Below are 23,071 nucleotides of genomic sequence, written 5' to 3'. Positions count from 1 at the left end.
AACTTGTACTTGTATTAGACTATTTCTACAATAGGGTATTGATACTTTTACTTAAGTAAAAAATGTGAGTACTTCTTCCATCACTGCTCGCGCACGCGCGCACACACACACACACACACACACACACACACACACACACACACACACACACACACACACACACACACACACACACACACACACACACACACACACAGAGCTTGTACAGTAGATCTGCTATTTTCACTACTTTGACACTCTTATGTTAAGTAGGGTATTAATGTTACAAACAAAAAAAAACACAAGAAGTTGAAATATGGAGATATAAGGTTTCTACCCAACAGCAACAATATGTAATATAATGTCCTTGCACCAAAATACATGTGGGTGTACATCACATGCCTTGAGATATCATATATTTGAACACAGAAGTAGCATAAATAGAGATATTCTGCTACCCGAGAGAGAGAGAGAGAGAGAGAGAGAGAGAGAGAGAGAGAGAGAGAGAGAGAGAGAGAGAGAGAGAGAGACAGAGACAGAGACAGAGACAGAGAGAGACAGAGAGAGAGAGAGAGAGAGAGAGAGAGAGAGAGAGAGAGAGAGAGAGAGAGAGAGAGAGAGAGAGAGAGAGAGGGGTGGAAATTGGAAATGTGAGAAAGGGTTTGAAAGAGAACAAGGAACATGCATGTACATGTGAATGTAGCAGATTGATTTGATACTGGAACACACAGCGTGTTAATTTAAAAAGTGTAAATTAATATTAAATTAACATTGGATGCAGCAGTGCAATGGAGCAAAAAAAAAACGAAATCGAAAATTAGCTATGCCTCCATCCAAATTTGAAGAACACTATGCAAAGTATTTAACCGTCATTGGGATGAAATTAATGAGAAAGCTGAATCTGAATATGGGGCAAACACTGACAAGATGAATGTTGAGCGAGATGACAGAAGGAATGTAGCAACGTCTTTATTTATTACGTTAAGTTTACGTAGCAATTTATCATCGATTCTTTATGGACTAATGACCTTTTCTTTATTATTGATTAGCTGTGATTATGAGGAAATTATACCCCCAAAAAACACTTTCTTTTTATCAAAATGTACCTTTTCTGTTGTGCTTTTTGTCTGGGATGCATTGTACAGTAATTCACATGCATGAGACAGAACTGATACTGTACATTGTAGCTAAAGAAGATCAGCTTTGGAATAGGAGATACAGAGACGATAAAAACTGAGATTAAGCTCGGGAGGAAGGCAAGGGAGCAAGAGAGAGAGAGAGAGAAAGAGAGAGATAAAGAAACAAGGAACAATGGAAGAATAGAGAGATAACAAATGATGAGGGAGAAGGAAGGAGAGAGAGAGGATCAGCTGTGAGCCACAGAGAGAGGTGGAGGCTGAGAGAGAAGATGGAGGGATGAAGCAGAACAGAGGAAGGGGTCCACTCATCCTCGCAGGAAAGGGGGAAAATAATACGAGGAGGGGGATTTACCAAAGCGTAACCGCGGCAACTTATCTTCTCAGTGCTGCCGTGGCGATATGCAAATCCTGTTTTGGTGGGTGAGGGGGCGTCGCCACGTGCTCTTACCTCCCACTGCACTCGTTCAACAACTTCCTCATTCATCTCTCTGTCTGTCTGACTGGCTGTCTCTCACTTGATGCATATATGCTCTCTATTCTCTGATCAGGATTTTGAGGAACTGCGATATAATCTTACATACCTCTCTCCTTTTCCCATCGCTGTTCCAATTCTTTGCCTCTCTCTCTCTCTCTCTCTCTCTCTGTGTGTGTGCGTGTGCGTGTGCGTTTGTGTTTGTGTTTGTGTATGTGTATGTGTATGTGTATGTGTGTGTGTGTGTGTGTGTGTGTGTGTGTGTGTGTGTGTGTGTGTGTGTGTGTGTGTGCGTGCGCGTGCGCGTGGGTGCGTGCGTGCGTGCGTGCGTGTGCGTGTGTGTGTGTGTGCGCGCGCGCGTGTGTGTGTGTGTGTGTGTGTGTGCGCGTGCTTCACCAGTCATTCTATCTAGGCTCCACAAATACATCCAAGAACTTGCCACACGTGTCGTTCATCTCAGTTCCTCTCTGTCTGTGATTTCCCCGCCTCTATCTGTGCTGCTGAGAAGGCAGATTAGTTCTGTAAGAACCATGCATCACTTTCATTATACTGATCCACGATTTAAGCTCAGAAGAGAGGCTGAGCACTGAATCTAGCCCACAGTGTAACTCACTCTCAGTCTCTCAGTCTGTCTGTCTGTCTGTCTGTCTGTCTGTCTGTCTGTCTGTCTGTCTGTCTGTTTGTTTGTCTGTCTGTCTCTCTCTCTCTCTGTGTGCGTGTCTCTCTCTAGCCACACAGCAGCAGCACACATTGATATGCAGCCTGCTAATTCGTTAACAGGACTGATTAAGCTCCACTTTGACTGAATCGATAAAACAACTGTGGTCGCAGAAGGCTCAGCGAAAAGATGGGTGAGAAAAGGAAGAGAAAGAAAGAAAGAGTGAAGGTACTGTATGTGTGTGTGTGCGTGCACTCGCGCACAAGTCCATCCTCTGTGTCAGTCAGTCATGTTGGCCTTTATCCATGTTTGCACGCGTGTCTGTGCGTGCGTGCATCTGTCTGTCTTCCAGATCACAGAGAAGCTATACAAGAGCTTAGAGGCTTCCCCTGCTTGTTCAGAATGTAATCTCCTCAACACTGGTCTGAGCAGAGACAGAGACAGAGACAGAGATAGAAAGAGAGTGAAAAAGACAAGACGGAAAAGACAAGACTGATTGAAAGCTAGTTGGATAAATGGATGCCCTTACTGCAGACAGTAATCTACTGTATAACATACCTCGACTAACAATAGAACAACGCACTTGGGAGGTAATGTGATCTTTAACATTACATGTGTGAAGAGAAAACAGACCTCAAAATACTCAACATACATCATCATCAGGGCCCCATTTATACCTGGTGGAGCTGCTATCGAGATTGAATCCAGATATTTAATAGGATTACATTCACGTCTTGACATTCAAATGTGTCCCTAGCAGGTATACATGGATAATATTGTTGTGCCCACACAAAATAATAATTGATGTGCTCGTCATTGCCTCCGAATGTTTAAATACTTGAACATCCATAATCCTATTACTTTAAGATTACTTCTGACAGTAGTTGCATCTGTGCACAAACATCTTATCCTTTTTTAATGTGGATTGCTTTTACACTTTTATTAGCAATGTGGTCAAATGTGTCTCCAGTGCATCTCAGGTACTTGTACACCTGGACCTTTAAGCCATTAAAACCAGGAAAGCATCTGTGTCATTTTAGATTTTGGCTATTCAAAATAGATATATACAAGCTCACAGCGTGTCACTTCGTGCCGCTAAAATAGCAGATTGAAAAATGCAATCTTGAAAGTGTGAGAACTACTGATTTAACCCATTGAGACCTGAGGCGATTCAAAAAGAAATCCAAATCCTAAGAAACATTTTTTCCAAGATTTTTCAAAAATAGCAGATCTACAAGCTCGTAGCGCGGCACTCGGTGCCGCGCTATGAGCTTGTATATCTGCTATTTTTGAATAGCCAAACAAATCTAAAAGTGACACAGATGCGTTCCCGGTCTTAATGGGTTAAAAAGACATTTGTAGAATCAGCCTCAGGTCTTCATGGGTTAAGCAAATAAGCGCGATTGGATTTCCATCTAATCACCATATTTCAATGCTAGGTATAAATGTAAATGAGGCTTATGTACTGTAGTTGTGCCAACCTCCAGACATAGACATATTGTCAGTGTCTTCTTGTCCATATGCCCAAACCTCATGAGTCCAAACAAACTACCTTGGAATAAAATAACTTCTCTTCACCTCATACAGTACCTACAGTACTACTTACTTTGAGGGTATTTTTAGGACTCAAGAATGTCCTTCGATAGCATGCAGAAAGAGTCTCAATGGTTTGTCACTGGGACCAGAACTTTGTTTCGACCACAACATTTGCCGTGTCTGAATATCTCGCTATACTTTTGGGTCCAGTACATCTACTCAAGTATTGTACTTAAGTACACTTTTGAGGTATTTTTTACGTTACTGGAGTATTTCCAATATTCAATAATTTTACTTCTACTCCACTACATCTCAGAGGCAAATATTGTACTTTTACTCCACTATAATTATTTGAAAAAGTTACTTTGTAGATTTTGATTATAATTACAAAAAAATTGGACATTTCTGCATAATGAGTACTTTTTACTTTTGGTACTTTAAGTACATGCCAAAACCTCTGTACTTTTACTCAAGTAAATTCAGAATACCAAACATTTACTTGTAACAGAGTATGTTTAGATTGTGGTATTGATACTTTTACTTAAGTACAAATCTGAGTACTTCTTCCACCACCGCTAACCCATGGTTTGAGAAACACTGAGAGAGGACAGGAAAGATGGGGAAGAAGAGTGAGAGATGGCATGAAATAGAGGTCATGTCCTTGGATTGAAGTCCACCATTAAAACCATTGTACTACAACAATATTAATAAACACCCTGCCTCGCTGAAACAAGACTGTAAAATGGTTTAACAGTAAGGCTGCATGATATTGCAGAATACATGCAGTTAAATGTTGCAGTGATATATGACATGAGATATAACAAATAATCCCCGTTTATAACACAACTATAGTATTCATTTCAGATGACCCTTGGTGTGGAACACAATCAATTCATCAAGTTGTTGTTATATAGGACACGTGTTTTGTGTTTTTTTTCTGCCGTGTTGTTACTGTTTGGGGCAGGTCAGCATTCTGCTGCTACTGTGGTTTGAGTTGAGTCAGTGAGTTTATAGTTAAATTACAGTTCTAAATGAACATATCCATGCAAACACAGGTGTGCACGCACGCACGCACGCACGCACGCTCATACGCACACGCACACGCACGCACACACACACACACACACACACACACACACTTTTTTTGGAGCAGTGAGAGCAGACAACAAAAGCGTATTTCATATTTATTAAACAATTGAACTCTATATATTTTTTTGCCTGCCTGCCTATCTGTTTGACTGACTCGTCTGTTTTATTGATCACTGAGATAGCATTGATTTGGAATGAAATGGATTAGATGCAGTAAAGTACTTTTTCCATGTTACTATAGCTGAGCTTGCTACAATTCTCTGGGCAGTAGCTTTGCATTGTAGTGAAGCTTCATTTAGTGTAGAGTAGCAAGTAGATTAGCTCACAGCACTTTACAAGTTGCTTACCCAACATTGCTAGAGACGTTGCACAACTAATGACATGCTATATATCATATACTCTTTCAGTCTTAGGACACTATTTAGACAATCTATGGCGCACAGTGGTGCCTAAAATGCGGGATGCAGTTGCTTCGAGGTTGAGTTCACCCCCAATTTTGCTAGTTAAACAGCATGGTATTTGGGTGCAAAGCTTCAGGGGAAACTGGCATTTTGAGCATGCACAGAATCACACCTTCCTCCAGCAATGTCTCCTCCACAATTAGGCATTCCGTTTTCATGCAGCTTTGTGCCAATTTGTGCCAGGTGAAAGATATGACCCTTATGTCACAATCAACTCATTCTGAGCTGTCTTGATACTTGAGGGAATCAAGTATAGAGCCCCAGGGCTCTATACTTGATTCCCTCCTTTTACCCCTCTATACCACTGAAAATGCCAAATCTACAAGCTGGGACCGTACTATAGGACCTAACCTAAACCTAACCCTAACCATAACCTTAGTGGGGGAACATAGGTCCGGGGAACATAGGTATGCCCCCCTACAAGCTCACAACACGTCGCAAAGTGGCACATTGTGAGCTTGTAGATAATAGGTAGCTATTTTCACCAAATGTTTGCCCTAGAATAGGGACGCTAGGAGGTTAGTCGGAGAGAAAGCTGGAGAGAGGTATTGGGGCATACCTCTTGGTGGAGAATTGTGCACACATTTCTTGTTTTGTACAGTATATCATTTCTATTCTAGTCTGCTAATGAAATGTCTCTCTTTGTACACTTCATATTACAGTATAATCATGTATATAGGTTTTTTAGGTGAGTGTAAGGCCGTGGGGTTTCTAAACCACTCCTGCAAAATAAGAACATTATTTGTTCTGTATTACTGTCCTGAATTGTACATTTGTACAAAAGATTAAATAAAAAAACGTTTAAAATGTACTCTTATCATGTCCTTCAGACCATTCCTTACAAAATTCATTCTGAGGGACAGATTTTACTAAGCCTTTTGTGAACCATTTCAGAGGTATTGTGCAGTCAGAGCATGTGGTGCACTGCCCTGGAAGCTCATTTTAAAAGCACCTTGTGTGCAAAGTGCTCTTCTCTCCTTTATGCCCGAGGTGGCCGTAGCTTAGTGGGTAGAGAGGCCGCCTGGCAATCAGAAGAGTCTATGTGTTGAAACCCTAACAGCTCTCCCCTAGAGCTCACATCATGACCGTCTGAGCAGCCATCAGCTGGGTGAAGCTGAAACAGAATTTCCCCCGCGGGATTAATAAAGGTCTACTTTTACGTGTATCCATTTAAGGGAGGATCGTGCAAATAACAGGATGAGATATTCGTGTGGTTGATTACACATTCTAATGGATTCATTACCGTTTAATGCAATTTGTGAGGGTCAGTTTTGCGTGGAAAATTTGCCGCCTCAAAAAAGCAGGTGCAATTCAGCTGCATTAAAGGAAGCTTGGGGTGGACATGACAGTGAATGCAGCAAGGATACTTGCTGCATTTACTTGCATTTTTATCAATACAGGTCTCAAAACGTGAGAATCCAGAAGTAATCAAAACTTAGCCTATATTAAAAGTCGAGGCATGGATTTCACCAGCATCCCCCTCAGCAAATCTAACCCTGCATAATAGCACCACACCTGGAAAATCACAGCCCCCATTCCTGTCCCAGATGAATGTGCCGTTACAACACATCCAAACATTCAACACACTAAACAGGATGTTTCCCAGAAACAGAAAATCCATAATGAATGTTCAGTCATCTGTAATACAAGGCACCAGATCCTAGTCCCACCTTCTGTTTTCAGGAGTTTTATTTTTAATTGCATTATGTCAAAAATGTTTCAGTGTTCTATTACACTTAATTAACTGATATCCATTCATTCTTAAGCTGGTTGAACGCTCCAAAGTCCACCGGTCCACTGCAGACTGCAACTTTCAAATTATGCTTCAAACGCCCTTGCGCTGATTACGTAATTAGCTGCTGCATTAGTAAATTGGCCATTCATTCCACACACCTTAACAGAACAAATTGCACTTAAGGCACAGGGCAATTTGCACTACAAGTTTGATGTACGTAAATCTGGCCCTGAGAGTTTAAAGATTCACCCATGAGGTACACACATGCACGCCTACACAGACAGCTCTTTATAAATGCACTCTCACATTCATACGTGAAGACACTGTGTGTGTGTGTGTGTGTGTGTGTGTGTGTGTGTGTGTGTGTGTGTGTGTGTGTGTGTGTGTGTGTGTGTGTGTGTGTGTGTGTTTGGTGTTACAGAAAATGCAATTTCCCTCTTTCAAAGTAGTTGATATGCACTCACTGAGGGTTATTTTTTCGACTTTACAAACTCAACAAGGGCAGATTCTCCCTCTCTCTCAGGGTCTGTCTTTCTCTCTCTCTTTATCTGTCTTTCTTAAGCAGGTCAGTTAATGGTAAGGCCTCAAGGGAGAGGAGCAATCCGCGAGGACGGGGGTGGAGGAAAACAAAGACGAGGGAGGGAGAGACAGAGATAAAGAGAGGAGCCAAGGCGAGTAGAAGCAGACGTGCTGGATTCGGCTTGAAGAGCCTCCTCTAATCGAGGGTACGAGGAGACGGTGGACGGTGACTGTGCTTCAACGCACGCCCACGTCAACACAGGATCGACTGTCTGTCTGACCCCGGCCGAGGAGTCTCCCTGCTAGCATAGGGTGGGGGGGACTAGAGGACCGGTCATGAGAGGAGGAACCAATGACAACTTGAGGCGATGTCATCTATCTCCTTCCCTGCCTTTTTGTGCATTCAGTTGCATGATGAGCATTTAATGTATCCGTTCGCACGTGGGTGGTTTGAGCATGTTGCTCTGTGTGTGTGTGTGTGTGTGTGTGTGTGTGTGTGTGTGTGTGTGTGTGTGTGTGTGTGTGTGTGTGTGTGTGTGTGTGTGTGCGTGCGTGCGTGCGTGCGTGCGTGCGTGCGTGCGTGCGTGCGTGCGTGCGTGCGTGCGTGCGTGCGTGCGTGCGTTTGGGAAGGGGGTTGTTCAAATTATTCTAATTCAAATTAAAGCAGAGCAGTAAATGTTTTGTTCCAAAAAAAACATTTAAATACAAAATAATAACATTTGAATAATAAAGTAATCCCAAAGTTGCATCGCCTCTCTCAGAAAGTCTTATTAAATCCACCGAGGGATAAGGATCCAATTCAAGGGGTGGGTGGGGGTCATTTCAAGTGAGGAGTGAGTTTATCGCATTAACGTTGTCCAAAATTGAGTTACTGTGCTTGTTTGCCCAACTTTACCCGCTTAACTGGGGTCAATGGTCGTGAGGTTCTTTCACTCCGTGTAGGAGTGATCAATGTTCCCAGAGAGATGGTGCACTTAATAAACTACCCACTCATGGTGTGCCTGGTCTGAACCTTGCTAACCCTAAGCTGATGGAAAATCACTAGATACTAAGATGAATCAATGTGCATATTTAAAGGGTATAGTGATTTTGCTGTTTTTATTCTATACAATATGGATGGACTTTTTCAGTACACGTTAAGTTAGTTAATTAATACAAAACTTCATATTCAAGGCTTTGTAGAGATAAAATACCTACTTAACAAATTACACACTGACCGATGCTTCCACACTGGGCCTGGGCAAAAGATTTCCTACTCTCTCCTTATTTGGGCTAAATGCCCTCACAGTATTTGCTATTTACCTCTCTAAGGATTTGCTGCTATTCTCCTAAGCAAAACTACTGTGCCAATTACCCCATGGCTCTCTCTAACCATCTCTTTTTCTCCCTCTCTTGCAGACTGAGCCATGTGCAATTCTCTCCGTCCCGTCTATTAGCCTGAGGTAGCCGCTTGGAGCTTCTAAAAGGCTCCTCAAGTATAGTGCCTTTTTTCCTCTCTTTCTCCACAGCATTAGAAAGCCGTCGCCTCGCAAAGTGCTCAATTTTCCCCTCTCCGCTGTCATCTGCTTCACCTCCCAGAAGGCTCTACTTCCTGCCTGGAGGAACAAAGGCCTCTGCACTCATGCTCCCGTTACATATCAGTCCATTTCACGAAGTCTAGACTTAAACCACCAGCAAGCTGGCAGAGTGATGGACAGCACTCCCACGCAGAGTGAGAAAGTTGAAGGAGGCGGAGAACAAGCGAGCGAGTGAGAGAAAGAGAGAGAGAAACAGAGAGAGAGAGAGTGGGAGAAAGGGAGAGCTTGTAGTTTGTTTAACTTTTATTTGACATTTACAAAAAGTTTCAAGGATAGCACAAAAAGTCAAAGACTTATTTCCATTGTGTTCCTCGGTCTAAAATGAGACAGAGCTCTGACAGAATTGAATTGTGCGTGTGCGTGTGTGTCAGAGACAGAAAGAGGGCATGCGGAGGAAGATGAGGAGAGGAGAGAGGAAATTGGCCGCATGCTGACGATGCGTAAAAGCCTCAAGCTGTAAAACCATTTGTTTTTGGCGAGGAAGTGTTTTAAAAAATGTCCGTCTCCTCCGGGCTGTTTTGTGCAGCCGCACGCCGTGGCCTCTGGCTACAGGGGGATATCGCGTGTCGTCCGTCTAATAGCGGCAACATGAGCACACCCTTCCACAAGGTGGAAACTCTGGAAGACTCATTGGAGGGAACAATCGATCCCGCAGCAGACTGCAGAGCTGACCCAGACGGCCTTCTTCCACTATGGATGGTTTCCTCACCGACGTATGTATGTACTGTTAATGAACAGAGCCCGGCCATTATCGGTTTCGGCAATTAAGCCTCTGTGTCCCGATTTTTTATTTGTGCAAATCTTTGAATACTAATAATCTTTTCTTCTGGGGGTCCCTGGAACAACATTTTGATGGGGATCGGCGGCCAAAAATATATATAATTTTGGGGTCCTTGACATGAAAAAGTTTGAGAACCACTGATATAACATCATAATTTTTTTCTAAATTTTTGATTTAGAAGACATTTGTAAAGATTTGCACACATTTTCATGATAAAAAAAAAATAGCAGATCTACAAGCTCATCGCGTGTTACTCGGTGCCGTGCTATGAGCTTGTAGATCTGCTATTTTTGAATTGCCAAAGACATCTAAAATGACAGATATGCGTTCTCGGATTGAATGGGTTAAACCGAGGGGAACTTTGTCAAGTAAAAAAGCGTAAAATAAAACCAAATGGACCGGAAACATTTGGTTTCATTTTACACTCTCTAGAGTTAAAGATCTATAAGGGGTCCATTTGGTCACCAACTCTCCATCATTTAGCTGGGGACCACCTGGAACCTCCTCAAGGACCACTGGTGGCTCCCGGACCACTGGTTGAGAACTCAGGGTTACGGATGTAACCCCGGTTTCTTTAGAATTCGGAGTAACATACTCACTATGGGATATCAGCGCCTCCTGGCGATGAACAGAGCTACATACCATAAACTCCCGGGCCATTCATTGGCTGAGAAGGGTATGTCCCGTGTCCGGTAGACCGGAAGAGGTATAAAACCTCTTGCGTGACGTGGCTCATCCTCTTTAACAACCGCTCTCTGCATGCAGATGCACACAAACAGGGGTGTTAGGTGAGTATGTTACTCCGAATTCTAAAGAAACCGGGGTTACATCCGTAACCCTGAGTTTCTTGTCAAATTCTCCGTAACATACTCACTATGGGATACATAAACCCCCCTGGGGCTTATAGCCATACCGAAAACCCTCTCAGGTCCGCACGCCCCCTAGCCGCAAGGTCCCGCCCCCACGGGCGTGACCTTTGGCCTCCTGGGCGCCCCAACCCTCCGGGCCGGGGTGCGGGATATTGAAAGAAAGAAGACCCTGACAGACCAAGTCTGCCTATTCATCTAATGAACAGACACAAGTCTGACCCATAAGTGAAAACAAGGAAACAGGGCCTCCTCCCCTGGAAACCTACCAACGGTGGTTCCGAGGGGACTCAAGAGAAGGAAGGTAGAGAAGGGAAAAAAGGCAAGTTACACAAAAAACCTGCCTAACCTCCCCTACCCTAACTAGAGACAGCCGCTATGTCCAGTACAGCGTGCGCCACTGACGCCGCTGTCACATCCAGGCTGTAGAAGGCCGCAAAAGTCGATGGAGACGACCAGTTTGCGGCCGCGCACACCTCCTGGACCGACATTCCCCTGGAGAGGGCCCAGGAGGTAGCCACGCCTCTAGTAGAGTGAGCCTTCAGTCCTTCTTGAACTGGAGCGCCACTACTGACGTAGGCCAGCCTAATGGCATCCAAACCCCATCTAGAAAGCGTCGCCTTAGTCACTGCCTTCCTCCGACCATCTGGGCCGAAGGAGACAAAAAGTTGCGACGACGACCAGCCGACCGCCGTCCTCTGGCAGTAGAGCTTCAAAGCCCTCACTGGGCAGAGACAGTGCAGCCGCCTACCCTCCGCTGAAGCGAAAGGAGGCGGATGAAAAGCTACCAGCTCAACCGGTGTCTGGGTCACCACTCCGTTCTGGGGAACAAACGGCATGTTGGGCTTAAACAAAACCCTGCTGTCGTCTCCCAAGAACCTCATGCACTCCGAACTTACTGAGAGCGCATGTATGACGCTGACCGGTGTAGCTGTAGTTAAAACAACCACAAGAACCGTTTCGAGACTAACGATCTCCAGATCCACAGACTCAAAAGGCTCGAACGGTGGGAGGCAAAGCGCCCCCAGCACCACCGCCAGGCCCCAGGCCGGGAACAGAGGCCTAGAGACCGGCCTGGCCCGCCTGGCACTGTTCATAAAACTACGCACCAGCGGATGTCGGCCAACCGTCATGTCATCGAAACCCACGTGACAAGCGGAAATGGCCGCCTGGTACACCTTAACCGTCGAGAAAGCCAGACCTTGACCCAAACTTCCTGCAAGAAAATGAGGATGCTGCGTACCGGGGCCTGGAAGGCCTCCACCGGCGGTGACTGGCCCAGACACCACGACACGAACATGTTCCATCTGTCGTCGTACGCAGCCCTCGTGGAAAGGGCCCTCGCCCCCTGGATGGTAGCTACCACCTCAGGAGGCAGGCCATAAGAAGTCAAGGTCTCCCCCTCACGGGCCAAGCCCACCGGTCTAGGTCCTGAGGTTGCTTGTGGAAAATCCCGACCCCTGCCTGCCGTAGCAGATCTCAGGGCTCGTTGTAGAGGAGAGGATTATTCCTAACCTCCACGCGCCCCACGCCAGTGCCACCAGTGGCACTGACAGTTCGTGGAGTCTGACCCTCTCCAAGTTGAGAGGACCAACTCCAGTGACGGGAATGCATAAAGCAGTTCAGTCGGCCAACCTGGCCCAGATCTGGCTTGTTATCTCCGGAGGAGAGGCCAATCTGCGTACCAAAAAATGCCCCTGGACAACAGAGTCGCTCCGCTGTTCAGGAGGCCCGGTACCTTTGAGGCTCTGGTTGACGTAAGGCGCGCGTCGCACCACAGCGTCAGATCGCCAGCTAGCCTGTCCAACACTGGAGAGGCCAGGCCTCCCTGCTTTTTGGCATAGCACACGGTCGTGGTGTTGTCGGTTCTGAACAGGACATGACAACCTCGAAAACCGAGCCTTGCAAAGTCTGACCGTCAGAAGAAGACCGTCATCAGCTCCAGGTAGTTGATGTGGGCCGTCTGTAGACTGGGACCCCACACCCCCCTGGCCGAGCGGCTCTCGTGGACGGCACCCCTCCTGTGAGGCCGGCGTCCGTGGTAATGACCTTCCGCGAGACCACAGCCCCCATTCTGACCCCTTGGACAGAAGGGCTGCATCTGACCACGATCTAAGCGTGTCCACGCACCGTGGGGATACCCGGACCTTCCGATAACCTCAGGTGGACGGGGCTCCAAGAGCCCACATCCACCTCCGGGAAAAAAAGGTCACATGTGGGGCTTGTCCAAACGAAACAGGTGTAAGGCCGAAGTCATGAGACCCGTCGCCTGCACGCATAGCCTGTATGTGACTTGTCGCCTCACACGAGAAGACCATAGGCCGAAACGCTGTCTATCCCGCCCGGGACAGACGCGCCGTGAGCCTGGTCCAGCCCAGGGAGATCCCCTATGAAGGTGGTCTGCTGAGACGGGACCAAGACGCTCGACGGACGGTGACGGTGAAAACCCCGCGACGTCAAGTGGGGAAACGGCCACGTCTGTGTGCCGCGCCACCTCCTGACTGTGGTGGATAGAAAGGAACGTGGAAATAAGCATTGAAAACAATGCTGGTCCACCCACCTCCTTAACGCACCGTCCGCAGAGAGGGTCACACACCAGTACAACCACAGTGTGTTGTTGTTGATCAGGGGAGCTGACCAGTACAACCACAGTGTGTCACTGCTGTACTGAAAAACCCCTACACACACAGTGTACCACTGAAGTACCGGGATAGTAAACAGTTCCGGACTGCAAACTCTCCAACAAGCTGCCTCAGCAAGCGAGTTAGGAGGGGCTCTGATGTCACCCAGTGCGGACAACGCACATGTTTCCAACTGGACCGGTGATGTCGCCACGTGATCCAGCGGACCCGCAAGTGCGGGCCGTTAGAGACCGTGGAAGGGTAGCGGTGGTAGGTGGCCACCGTGGTGTTGCTTTAGCGGGGCTGGCTATGCGCTGCACCAAAAAACAACACTGCAATGTGTTGTTGTCAGTGAGGCCAGTTAGCCGCCAATTGAAGCAACAGTAGCCTGACTGGAGGTTATGCAAACCTAGCAGCTAACAAGCTAGTCAAGGCTAAATCACCATGAGCCAAGAACGTTGAAATCCGTTTCCAAGGGAACCGTTTTTTTGTGTGTGCGTTGCCATGGGGACCAAAGACGCTACTACTGGTGCTAGCAGCGCTAACCCTGTGTGCGTTGCCATGGGGACCAGTGACGCTGCCACTGCCGCCAGCGGTGCTAACCCTGAGGTGACCGCTCGAGGCAGTAGAGGTACTAACGGTCCGTCCCGAGGACCCGGCGGGGTCACGTGACTGGTCACGGGGACCTTGCCTGACGTCAGCATCCGGTTTGTCCGCCAGCGCAGCCTGTCTGTTTCCATGGAAACCAACGGCGCTGTCACTCTGACAAACGGGGCCGGCCAAAACAAGCCTACCTTGGCCGTCGCCCTCTCGTCTGAGCCCAAAGGCTCCGGACGGAGCGTCGACAAAGTCGTCCTCCCCGTAGGGAGTGCTTTGTCGCTCGTTAGTGGCGAACGAGGCCTGTAGTCCGTGAGGCGGTACGGCAAAGGGGGCATCTGTCCCTCCAAAAAGGCGGAGACAAAGGTCCGCCCTTTGACCCAAGTATTCATTGAGACCCTTCAGATTCAGAATGGGTCGTACCCCCCCCCCCCTTCGTTTCCACCAGAAAATATTACGAATAGAAAACCAGTTGGTCCCGATTCATAGATAGTTCTCTGACTATGTTACTCTGAATTCTAAGGAAACCGGGGTTACAACGTAACGGATTCTTGACAAATTCTTCGTAACATACTCACTATGGAGAGAGAGAGAACCCCCTCTCTCAGAGACATGGTTGCCTTATCCTCTGCATGAGAGGAACAACACCGTGTCTGATATAGGAGATTTTATGCATAAGAGCACGTGGAAAACACACCAATACAACCACAATGTGTTGTTGCGGATCAGGGGAGCTGACCAATACAAACACAGTGTGTCACTGCTGTACTGAAAAACCCCGTACACACACAGTGTAACGCTGATGTACTGGGATAGTAAACAGAAGTATCGGAAGTAATTCTTTAATAGCGCCCCTGCTCAAGAGGAAGGAGACTTCCTCCCTCAGAGTGATGGCTGCTGGACCCTTTGCATGGGAAAACAATACTTTTTCTGTCATGGGGGGTTTTGTGGAGACTTGCAGCCTGAAAACCCTTTAGTATTGTGAGCAATACCTAAGGATTCGGCCTGCAAACCTTCCATTGCTTCACACACCGAGCGAGTGGATTGGACGATGACGTCATCGGCCGCTCGGAGAGTGGGAGCGTTGCCATGGGGACCGTTGCCATGGGGACCAGTGCTGGTAAGGCCGGGCCAACGGAGGACTCAGAGAAGTCACGAGACTGGCCACAGGAAAAAACCCCGGCGTCAGAATTAAGCCCATAGATATATACAGTGAAAACTAGATCACACCACTGGATATATATATCAATGATTAATCCTACCTTGGCCGTCGCCAGAGTGTAGAAGAGAGAGTAACGTCACGCTTTGATCTCGCCGCAAAGCGGGCCTCTATGGGCTATAGTTCCAACATTGGAACTATCTCATTGACGTAGACAGAGCACTTCCGCATTCCATTCTCACAATGGGATCGACGCTACTGTCATTACTCTCTTCCTAACTTACTCTGGCCGCCGCCATCTTGTCTGAGCCCAAAGGCTCTGCATGAAGTGTCGACAAAGTCGTCCTCCCTAGGAGGTGCTTTGTCGCCCTCCAGCGGCGAACGTGAGGCGGTACGCCCAAGCGGTCATGTCTGACCGAAGTACTTCCGGTTCACAGTGGTGCTTGGGCACTTCCTGTGGGACGGAAGCCTGTGAGGCGACAAAACCTTCCTCCCCGTAGGGGATGCTTTGTCGCTCGTTAAAAGCGAACGTGGCCTGCAAATCGTGAGGCGGTGCGGGAAAGGGGGCACCTGTCCGCTCTTTCTGACTCAAGGACTTCCGGTCCACAGTGGCGTTTCGCTGCAACCCGTGAGACGGAAGCCTGTGAGGCGAAAGGCAAAACCGACGTGACCCCATTCCACTGGCGCATTTGCGCCCTCTGGCGGACAGGGGTGATGTCGGTTTTTATATTACCTTCATATGATCCAAAAAACATGCACAGATGTTATCCAACAATGTCTAGAACATCGGGACTCGGGTGTTCCAGACATTGTGGCTTATGAATTGAGAACGTTGATACATTACATGCACAGATATTATCCCATCAATGTCTGGGATACCGGAGTTCGGGCATCACAGACATTGTGGACTTATACACAGAGAGCATTGGAGCAGAGAAGCCCGCTTGCAGGGGACTCCATTGCTCCGCTGCTCTTAAGCCACGTGAAAGAAAGAGATTGTTTGTAACATGTAACACATTTATTTCTTTGGCAGAAAAAAATTGTACATTTAAACACACATTCGTTTTCACTAAACAAGACCTTTTGGCAGTCAAGGAGCCGTCCATCTTGTCCATCGAGGCATGTAAAGCTACTGTTCTCTTCCCCAGCAAGAAACGGCCGGGGGGAGGGGGGGCTGAACCGGTCTGTGCACCGGTGAGAGTCTGCTAATGTGCTAATGTGCTTTGTGTACTTGGAACATGTGAAATGAAACAAGAGCAGGCACAGAAACAGTAAACAGCATGAAACGTCCATGTGGAGTCCGAGGCACGAGATGCAGAACCCATGAGGGTCATCCCCGGCGATCATCAAGCGGCAGAGCAGCAATACGCAGGGACGTGGAACCTCCATCTCGAGCTAACCTGTTAGCTTTCAGCCGCAAGGCTAAGAGCGTGGAAAACTCAAAGGAGGAAAACTTGCTTATAGCAGTAAAAGAAAGAAACAGAAGATAGCCGCGGGAGCGGAAATAATAAAACTATTTTTTTTAATAGGAGGAAAACCCATTGGTTAGTACAAGTACCACCGAGTGGGCTAAAGCTGGTTTCTGTCCTGATCAAAGTTACGTTTGTTATTATTAAGGTATGTCTTGAGCTGCTGCATCTGCCATGCAGAGAAGCGAAAGAGGGTGAGCCACGTCACGCAAGAGGTTTTATACCTCTTCCGGTCTACCGGACACGTGACATACCCTTCTCAGCCAATGAATGGCCCGGGAGTTTATGGTATGTAGCTCTGTTCATCGCCAGGAGGCGCTGATATCCCATAGTGAGTATGTTACGGAGAATTTGACAAGAAACCACTGATCTAAACGGTAAATGATGCATTGACTGTGCAGTGCCTTTCTTCAAAGCACGCTCTTTACAATATCATTTACATTCACCCATTCACGCACCGATGGTGGAAGAAACCATGCAAGGTCCTCCCTGATGGGCTATCCTGCCCATCAGGGAGCAGTTAGGGGTTAGGTGTCTTGCTCAAGGACATTCCGACACTATACCGGCAGTAGCTCAGGGGGGCGGCAGTGGCTCAGGGGTAGAGTGGCCGGTAGAGTGGCCGGATGGCAACTGCGAGGTTCCCAGTTCGATCCCGGGTGTCCTTGGGCAAGACACTGTAACCCCTAATTGCTCCCGATGAGCAGGTTGGTGCCTTGCATGGTTTCCTCTGCCATCGGTGTATGAATGGGTTAATGTAATACACAATCTATGTAAAGCGCTATATAAATGCACCATTTACGATTTTACCATTTATAACCCAGGAGGAGCCGGGGATTGAACCAGGAACGTTCTATGTCCAACATGACCTCCTGAACCAGGGACCCTGTGTGGATAATGAATATATACAGTAATTCTGCTAGTGTTAGGAAACAAGCATTTAGTTTAGCGGTAAAAAAATAACCACTTTCTTTCGAGAAGCGGACAATGATTCCATCAGGTCAATAACTGTTTTATAATGTCTCTGTAGTCCCGAATTTAAGTGCGTGGTGAAGATGTCACTCAAATAACATACCACGACCACATGCACAAACACAACGCAGGACAACCATTATAATGCTTATATAACCAATACCCTTCATCAAGTGGTCTGGAGAGAAATGTTAACCCATTAAAACCAGGAACGCATCTGTGTAACCACCAAACAACCAAAATAGCAGATATACAAGCTCATATAGCGTGGCACTATGAGCTTGTAGATCTGCTTTTTTTTTTTTTTTTTTTTTTACATTTCTTTGAATATACATATATTTTTAAAGCAAAGCAAATTGAACTCAAATCTTTGCTTCTGAGGGTCCCTGGAACTAAATATTTTGAGATGGGGGTCGGCAGCCAAATACATATAATTTTGGGGGTCCTTGACATGAAAAAGTTTGAGAGCCACTGGTATAGAAACTGTTAGAATTTAGAAGACATTTGTAGAATCGGAACCTCAGGCCTTAATGGGTTAATAACTGGGGCTTTGCGCAGCAATTATTGGGGAAAATGAGAAAGAATAAATGTACAGCGATATAAACAGCAGCTGCAGAGGTCTAGTGATTGCAGGTACTCTCGGCATGCAGCTAGTTGGCAAGAACTGCGACCAGTTTCCCTTTTATGTCTGGGTGCATTAGAGTTAGCAGGCTCATGGAGCACCGGCAGCTGAGACAGGCAAATATAGTCGAGTTGACACAGCTAACGGGGAAACAGGCAAACACAAATCCAATACGAAGCAGATGTGTAGATTTCGCTCAGAGATTAAACTTGAAATGAAATGTTCGAATAGGAAAATAACCACCACAACACGCACATGCGCGCGCGAGTGTTGGTGTGTGTGTGTGTGTGTGTGTGTGTGTGTGTGTGTGTGTGTGTGTGTGTGTGTGTGTGTGTGTGTGTGTGTGTGTGTGTGTGTGTGTGTGTGTGTGTGTATTACCAGACTGTCCAGGTGGAGGTATGCCAGAGGGGACTCTGGGTAGACACAGCAGCACCGTCAGAACCCCTGCCTTGCTGCCCCAACATGGCTCCATGGCTATGGGCTTAGGTACTCCCTGCAGTCACACACACACACACACACACACACACACACACACAGAAAGAGAAATAATTAATAACTAAGTTGGCTCGAAGATAAAACAAAGAGGAGAGTAGATTAGAAAGTAGAGAGAGGAAGGAGAAGAGAGGAGAGGAGAGGAGAGGAGAGGAGAGGAGAGGAGAGGAGAGGAGAGGAGAGGAGAGGAGAGGAGAGGAGAGGCAGACTGTCAATGTAAAGTAGGACATTGGGGCTATATCTTCATTTACCTTCTCAGACAATAGTATACAAAATGTGTGTGTGTGAGCGTGGTGTGTGTGTGTGTGTGTGTGTGTGTGTGTGTGTGTGTGTGTGTGTGTGTGTGTGTGTGTGTGTGTGTGTGTGTGTGTGTGTGTGTGTGTGTATATGTGTGTATATGTGTGCGTGTGCGTGTGTATATGTGTGTGCTTGCGGGCGCCGACCCTCATCCCTGTCACTGAAGACTAATGGAGCAACCATTGCTTCAGTCACTCTGTCTGTCTGGAGGTTGGAACAGCGGACCCCCAGGCACCCAGAGCTCCTGCTTGCATCCCCCAAGGATTGAGGCTTCCAGCTGGGTGGAGACCGGCTGAGTGGCAGCCTCTCCAGCTCCAGGTGAAGTCTCTCTGATGGAGATGGATGGGAGTGGGAGAGATTGCTGTATGCTGCCAGGAATGTGGCTGTGTGTGTGTGTGTGTGTGTGTGTGTGTGTGTGTGTGTGTGTGTGTGTGTGTGTGTGTGTGTGTGTGTGTGTGTGTGTGTGTGTGTGTGTGTGTGTGTGTGTGTGTGTGTGTGTGTGTGCGCGCGTGCGCGTGTGTGTGCGTGCGCGCGAGTGAGCGTGTGTATGTACAGTAGCTGCCACATTCATTCTGTTTAGAGACAGTCCCAGACCACATAGTCACCTCCTCATTTATATCCATAACACACACACACACACACACACACACACACACACACACACACACACACACACACACACACACACACACACACACAGCCACATTCCTGGCAGCATACAGCAATCTCTCCCACTCCCTGTGATGTGAATGAACTGTGATCGCCGACGACCTACTGTAGCAGTTTGCATGATTAGCTGCGGACAGACGCACAGACCGACACGCAGTGGTGTAAAGTAAGTACATTTACTCAAGTATTGTACAATTTTAAGATATTTTTACTTTACTGGAGTAATTATATTAGTATTAGAAAATAGCCGATCTACAAGCTCACATTGCGTCGCAAAAATTACTTGTACTTTTTCCACCACTGCCAACACGCACAGCAGCGCCTGCCTGGCTGAGATAAATCTATTCAATAAAATAATATAACTCTATCAGGTTAGTTTATTTGTTTCAAGGTACTGTCTGAACTGTCCCATTTTGGCTGAATAACGCTGTTCTGAAAAGGGCCTGAAATGCAGTGATTAGACAAGCGGTACATATGTCCCTGGACACCAAAGCACGGCTGTCATCGCAGACAAATTACCCCCACTGCACCTGTTTGTTTGCTTTGGTGACCAGGAAAAAGGCTTTGTCCAAACACCTCCTGTCCCACCAGACACAGAGGAACATGTTGCTTTCATTGAGCCTGTGGGGTTCCAACTAATCAGTCCTAGTATTTTTGGAAAGAAAGGACTACAGTTGCTGCTGAAATATTAATGCAGATTACATGGTGAGGGAATGTACCATACCTACATCAATAGTATCATATCTTCGCTGTCAAGGTCAAAACCTTGTATGTCCAAAACCATAACTTTTTAGGAAATGGAAAAAAGAACTTTTCAATGGATTCAATGGATCCAATGTAGTTATTATTAAGTCATAAGCTCTTGCTAATACTTTTAGTCTTTGGTTAAGTATTTATTAAACCCACAGAGAAACGTAAGCACTTTCAACCTGCCGCCCCTATTTTGGTATGTCATAGGCGAAACCTTGCAAGATTTTTTACAATAACAAAATTTGATGATCTACAATCTCACAATGTATCGCATTGAGATGTGTTGTGTGCTTGTAGATTGGCCATTCTAGCTACTTTTGCTGCTATTCGCACAATACATCAAAGTATAAAACACAATTTGTTTATTTAAAAAAACATACAAATATGAAATACAGAGATACGACGTTTCTGCCCGACAGGCGACAGCGAGTTTATACTGTATTTAGTTTTTTACGCTATACATTCTAATTTAACGCATTGCATTTACATTGCATTAACATTAAAGGTTCTATGACATTCATTTTCACTTTTTTAATTTTTTATGTTTTTTGGGGGGTTTTATGACTTTATGACAATTACACCCAAAAAATCAGAACTTTGAACATTCAGTGGATTTTCTGTGGTCTGGGGTTTTCTGAATAATTAGGCTGAAAAGTAATCTGAGTTTGGCCCTTGGGCAGTGAAGTCACAGGCCATTAATCCCGCCCACTCTCCTCCTCGCCTCTCCCCCCCCTATCCTTTCCTTTGGGGGGGCGGAGCAGAGGCGATGATTGACAGGCAAAATCCCTCAACAGCGACACCCGCAGGCAAAGATTTCTTTTTTCATTGCAGTTGAAAAGGCTTTAGAAATGTGAGAGAAAACACCTGCCATGGATCACTGGAGTGGATTTTTTTGTTAAAACTTTTTATACACGTTTGAAGGACCATGACAAACACTTTTAATGTGTGGTAAAACTGAATGTCATGAAACCTTTAAGGCCAAATGTATCTCTGACCTCCTTCGAAGGTGTTTTGGGTGATCAGATCTTTAATTCACACGGTGCATTTATAATAGATTTTTGTGTTTTTGTTGGATGTATGGAGGCCCTACATGCTAGGTATTTCACTGACACTCGTCTATTGCAGACAGAACCTTTTCAACCTATAATGACATGCTCAAAATAGGGACACCAGGTTGAATGTGGTTAAAAGTTCCAACATCGTGTTGTGGTCTAAATACAGTGACAGTGAAGTCGTTGTGTATCGTGTCGGTGTTAGGTATGAGAGGTATTCTTTGTCCCAGATAGTGTTTCCTTACATCACGTTCCTCACGGTCGACTTGGAGAGACAGCACTGCATTGAGTTATTGATCCAGTTTGACCCTTCCGCTACTCCGTACCACAGGGGTCAGCGAGATGTAGCCTGTTCATTACTGATGGTCCCATGTGTGCGCACGCACGCACGCACGCACGCACGCACGCTCACACACACACACACACACACACACACACACACACACACACACACACACACACACACACACACACACACACACACACACACACACACACAGTGAACGAACGATTTCATTCACGTTCACAGCAATGATTTGTTCAAATGATTTGTTCACGCTCTCGTTCAGTAGCGCTATTTCCTAGTGTAAAACCATCATGGGAGCGTACTGCCCGACCTTCCGTCCTGTGTACGGGGGGAGGGGATTGGGGCATGCACGATAGCATGAACGTAACAGTTTACGTAACGTTCACGGCAATGAACTAGTTATTTTGAACGAATCGACACACACACACACACAAATAGTACACAAATAGTACACACAACACACACAGAATACACACACACACACACACACACACACACACACGTGTAGCTATGCACATGGGTATATCATACACAGCAGACACATAGACCAGTGTCTACACACTCTGTAGAACTCTGTTTTCCCTCTGCTTCTCCTTCTTTCCTGAGAAGACAGCGATCTCTAGTTTTAGTGGTAACACTGGTGCACTTGGCCCATACACTAACAACCCAGCACAGTGAATTCTATATTCCATGCAGGCGCTACCAAAATCTACCTTCAGCACAGACATTTCCAAGCACTGGAAGCCAAAAACACCTGGTGTAGGTGTGTCATCAATATTCCACTGACAATATGCAAGTTTGTCTAATGACAGCCATCTAATGCGCAAACTATTATACATACATCCCTCTTCTACTTTATGTGGAGATCCATGAAGACTGGACAGGGCATAAATAATGTAGCAAGATAAAATGTAATAAAAGCCAGCTGTTCTTGTGGTGGGCTGTCCCATTTCATTAGTCATTTAGTGCAAGCTGTACTGTTTACGCTGTTGATCGTCAAACTTGCAAATCCATCAATTGTGCTGTCAATAATATTTAGTGCCCTCAAACTAGAGGCCAGATACTCTGTATGCTCTTAACACAAGCCTCAAATATCATTCCCACTGTGAGGATTTCCCCTTGACACAAGAGATTACAGTAAAGCAGTTGGATATAAGCCCCTTTCCGACAGGGAATCCATAACATTGCTGGATAAAAAAATAGCAGGCAATGGCAGTGTATGGTTATTCACACATTGACCTCCTTGATGGAGAAG

General features: G+C 46.2%; 1 protein-coding gene across 1 annotated transcript in view; it reads right to left on the bottom strand.

Annotated features, from left to right (window-relative positions):
* Nucleotides 1-23,071, bottom strand: part of LOC308099846 (attractin-like protein 1) — a 404,123-nt gene that overhangs the window by 7,665 nt on the left and 373,387 nt on the right. The window contains exon 29 of the mRNA XM_080448665.1: nt 18,628-18,742. Within this exon, the coding sequence (XP_080304791.1) occupies nt 18,628-18,742 (115 nt within the window). The remainder of the gene's footprint in view (nt 1-18,627; nt 18,743-23,071) is intronic.

This window comes from Gymnoscopelus braueri, assembly GCF_963280865.1.
Source record: "Gymnoscopelus braueri genome assembly, chromosome: 14".
In the NCBI taxonomy this organism is placed as follows: Eukaryota; Metazoa; Chordata; class Actinopteri; order Myctophiformes; family Myctophidae; genus Gymnoscopelus; species Gymnoscopelus braueri.
This window is presented reverse-complemented; position numbering and strand designations above follow the sequence as displayed.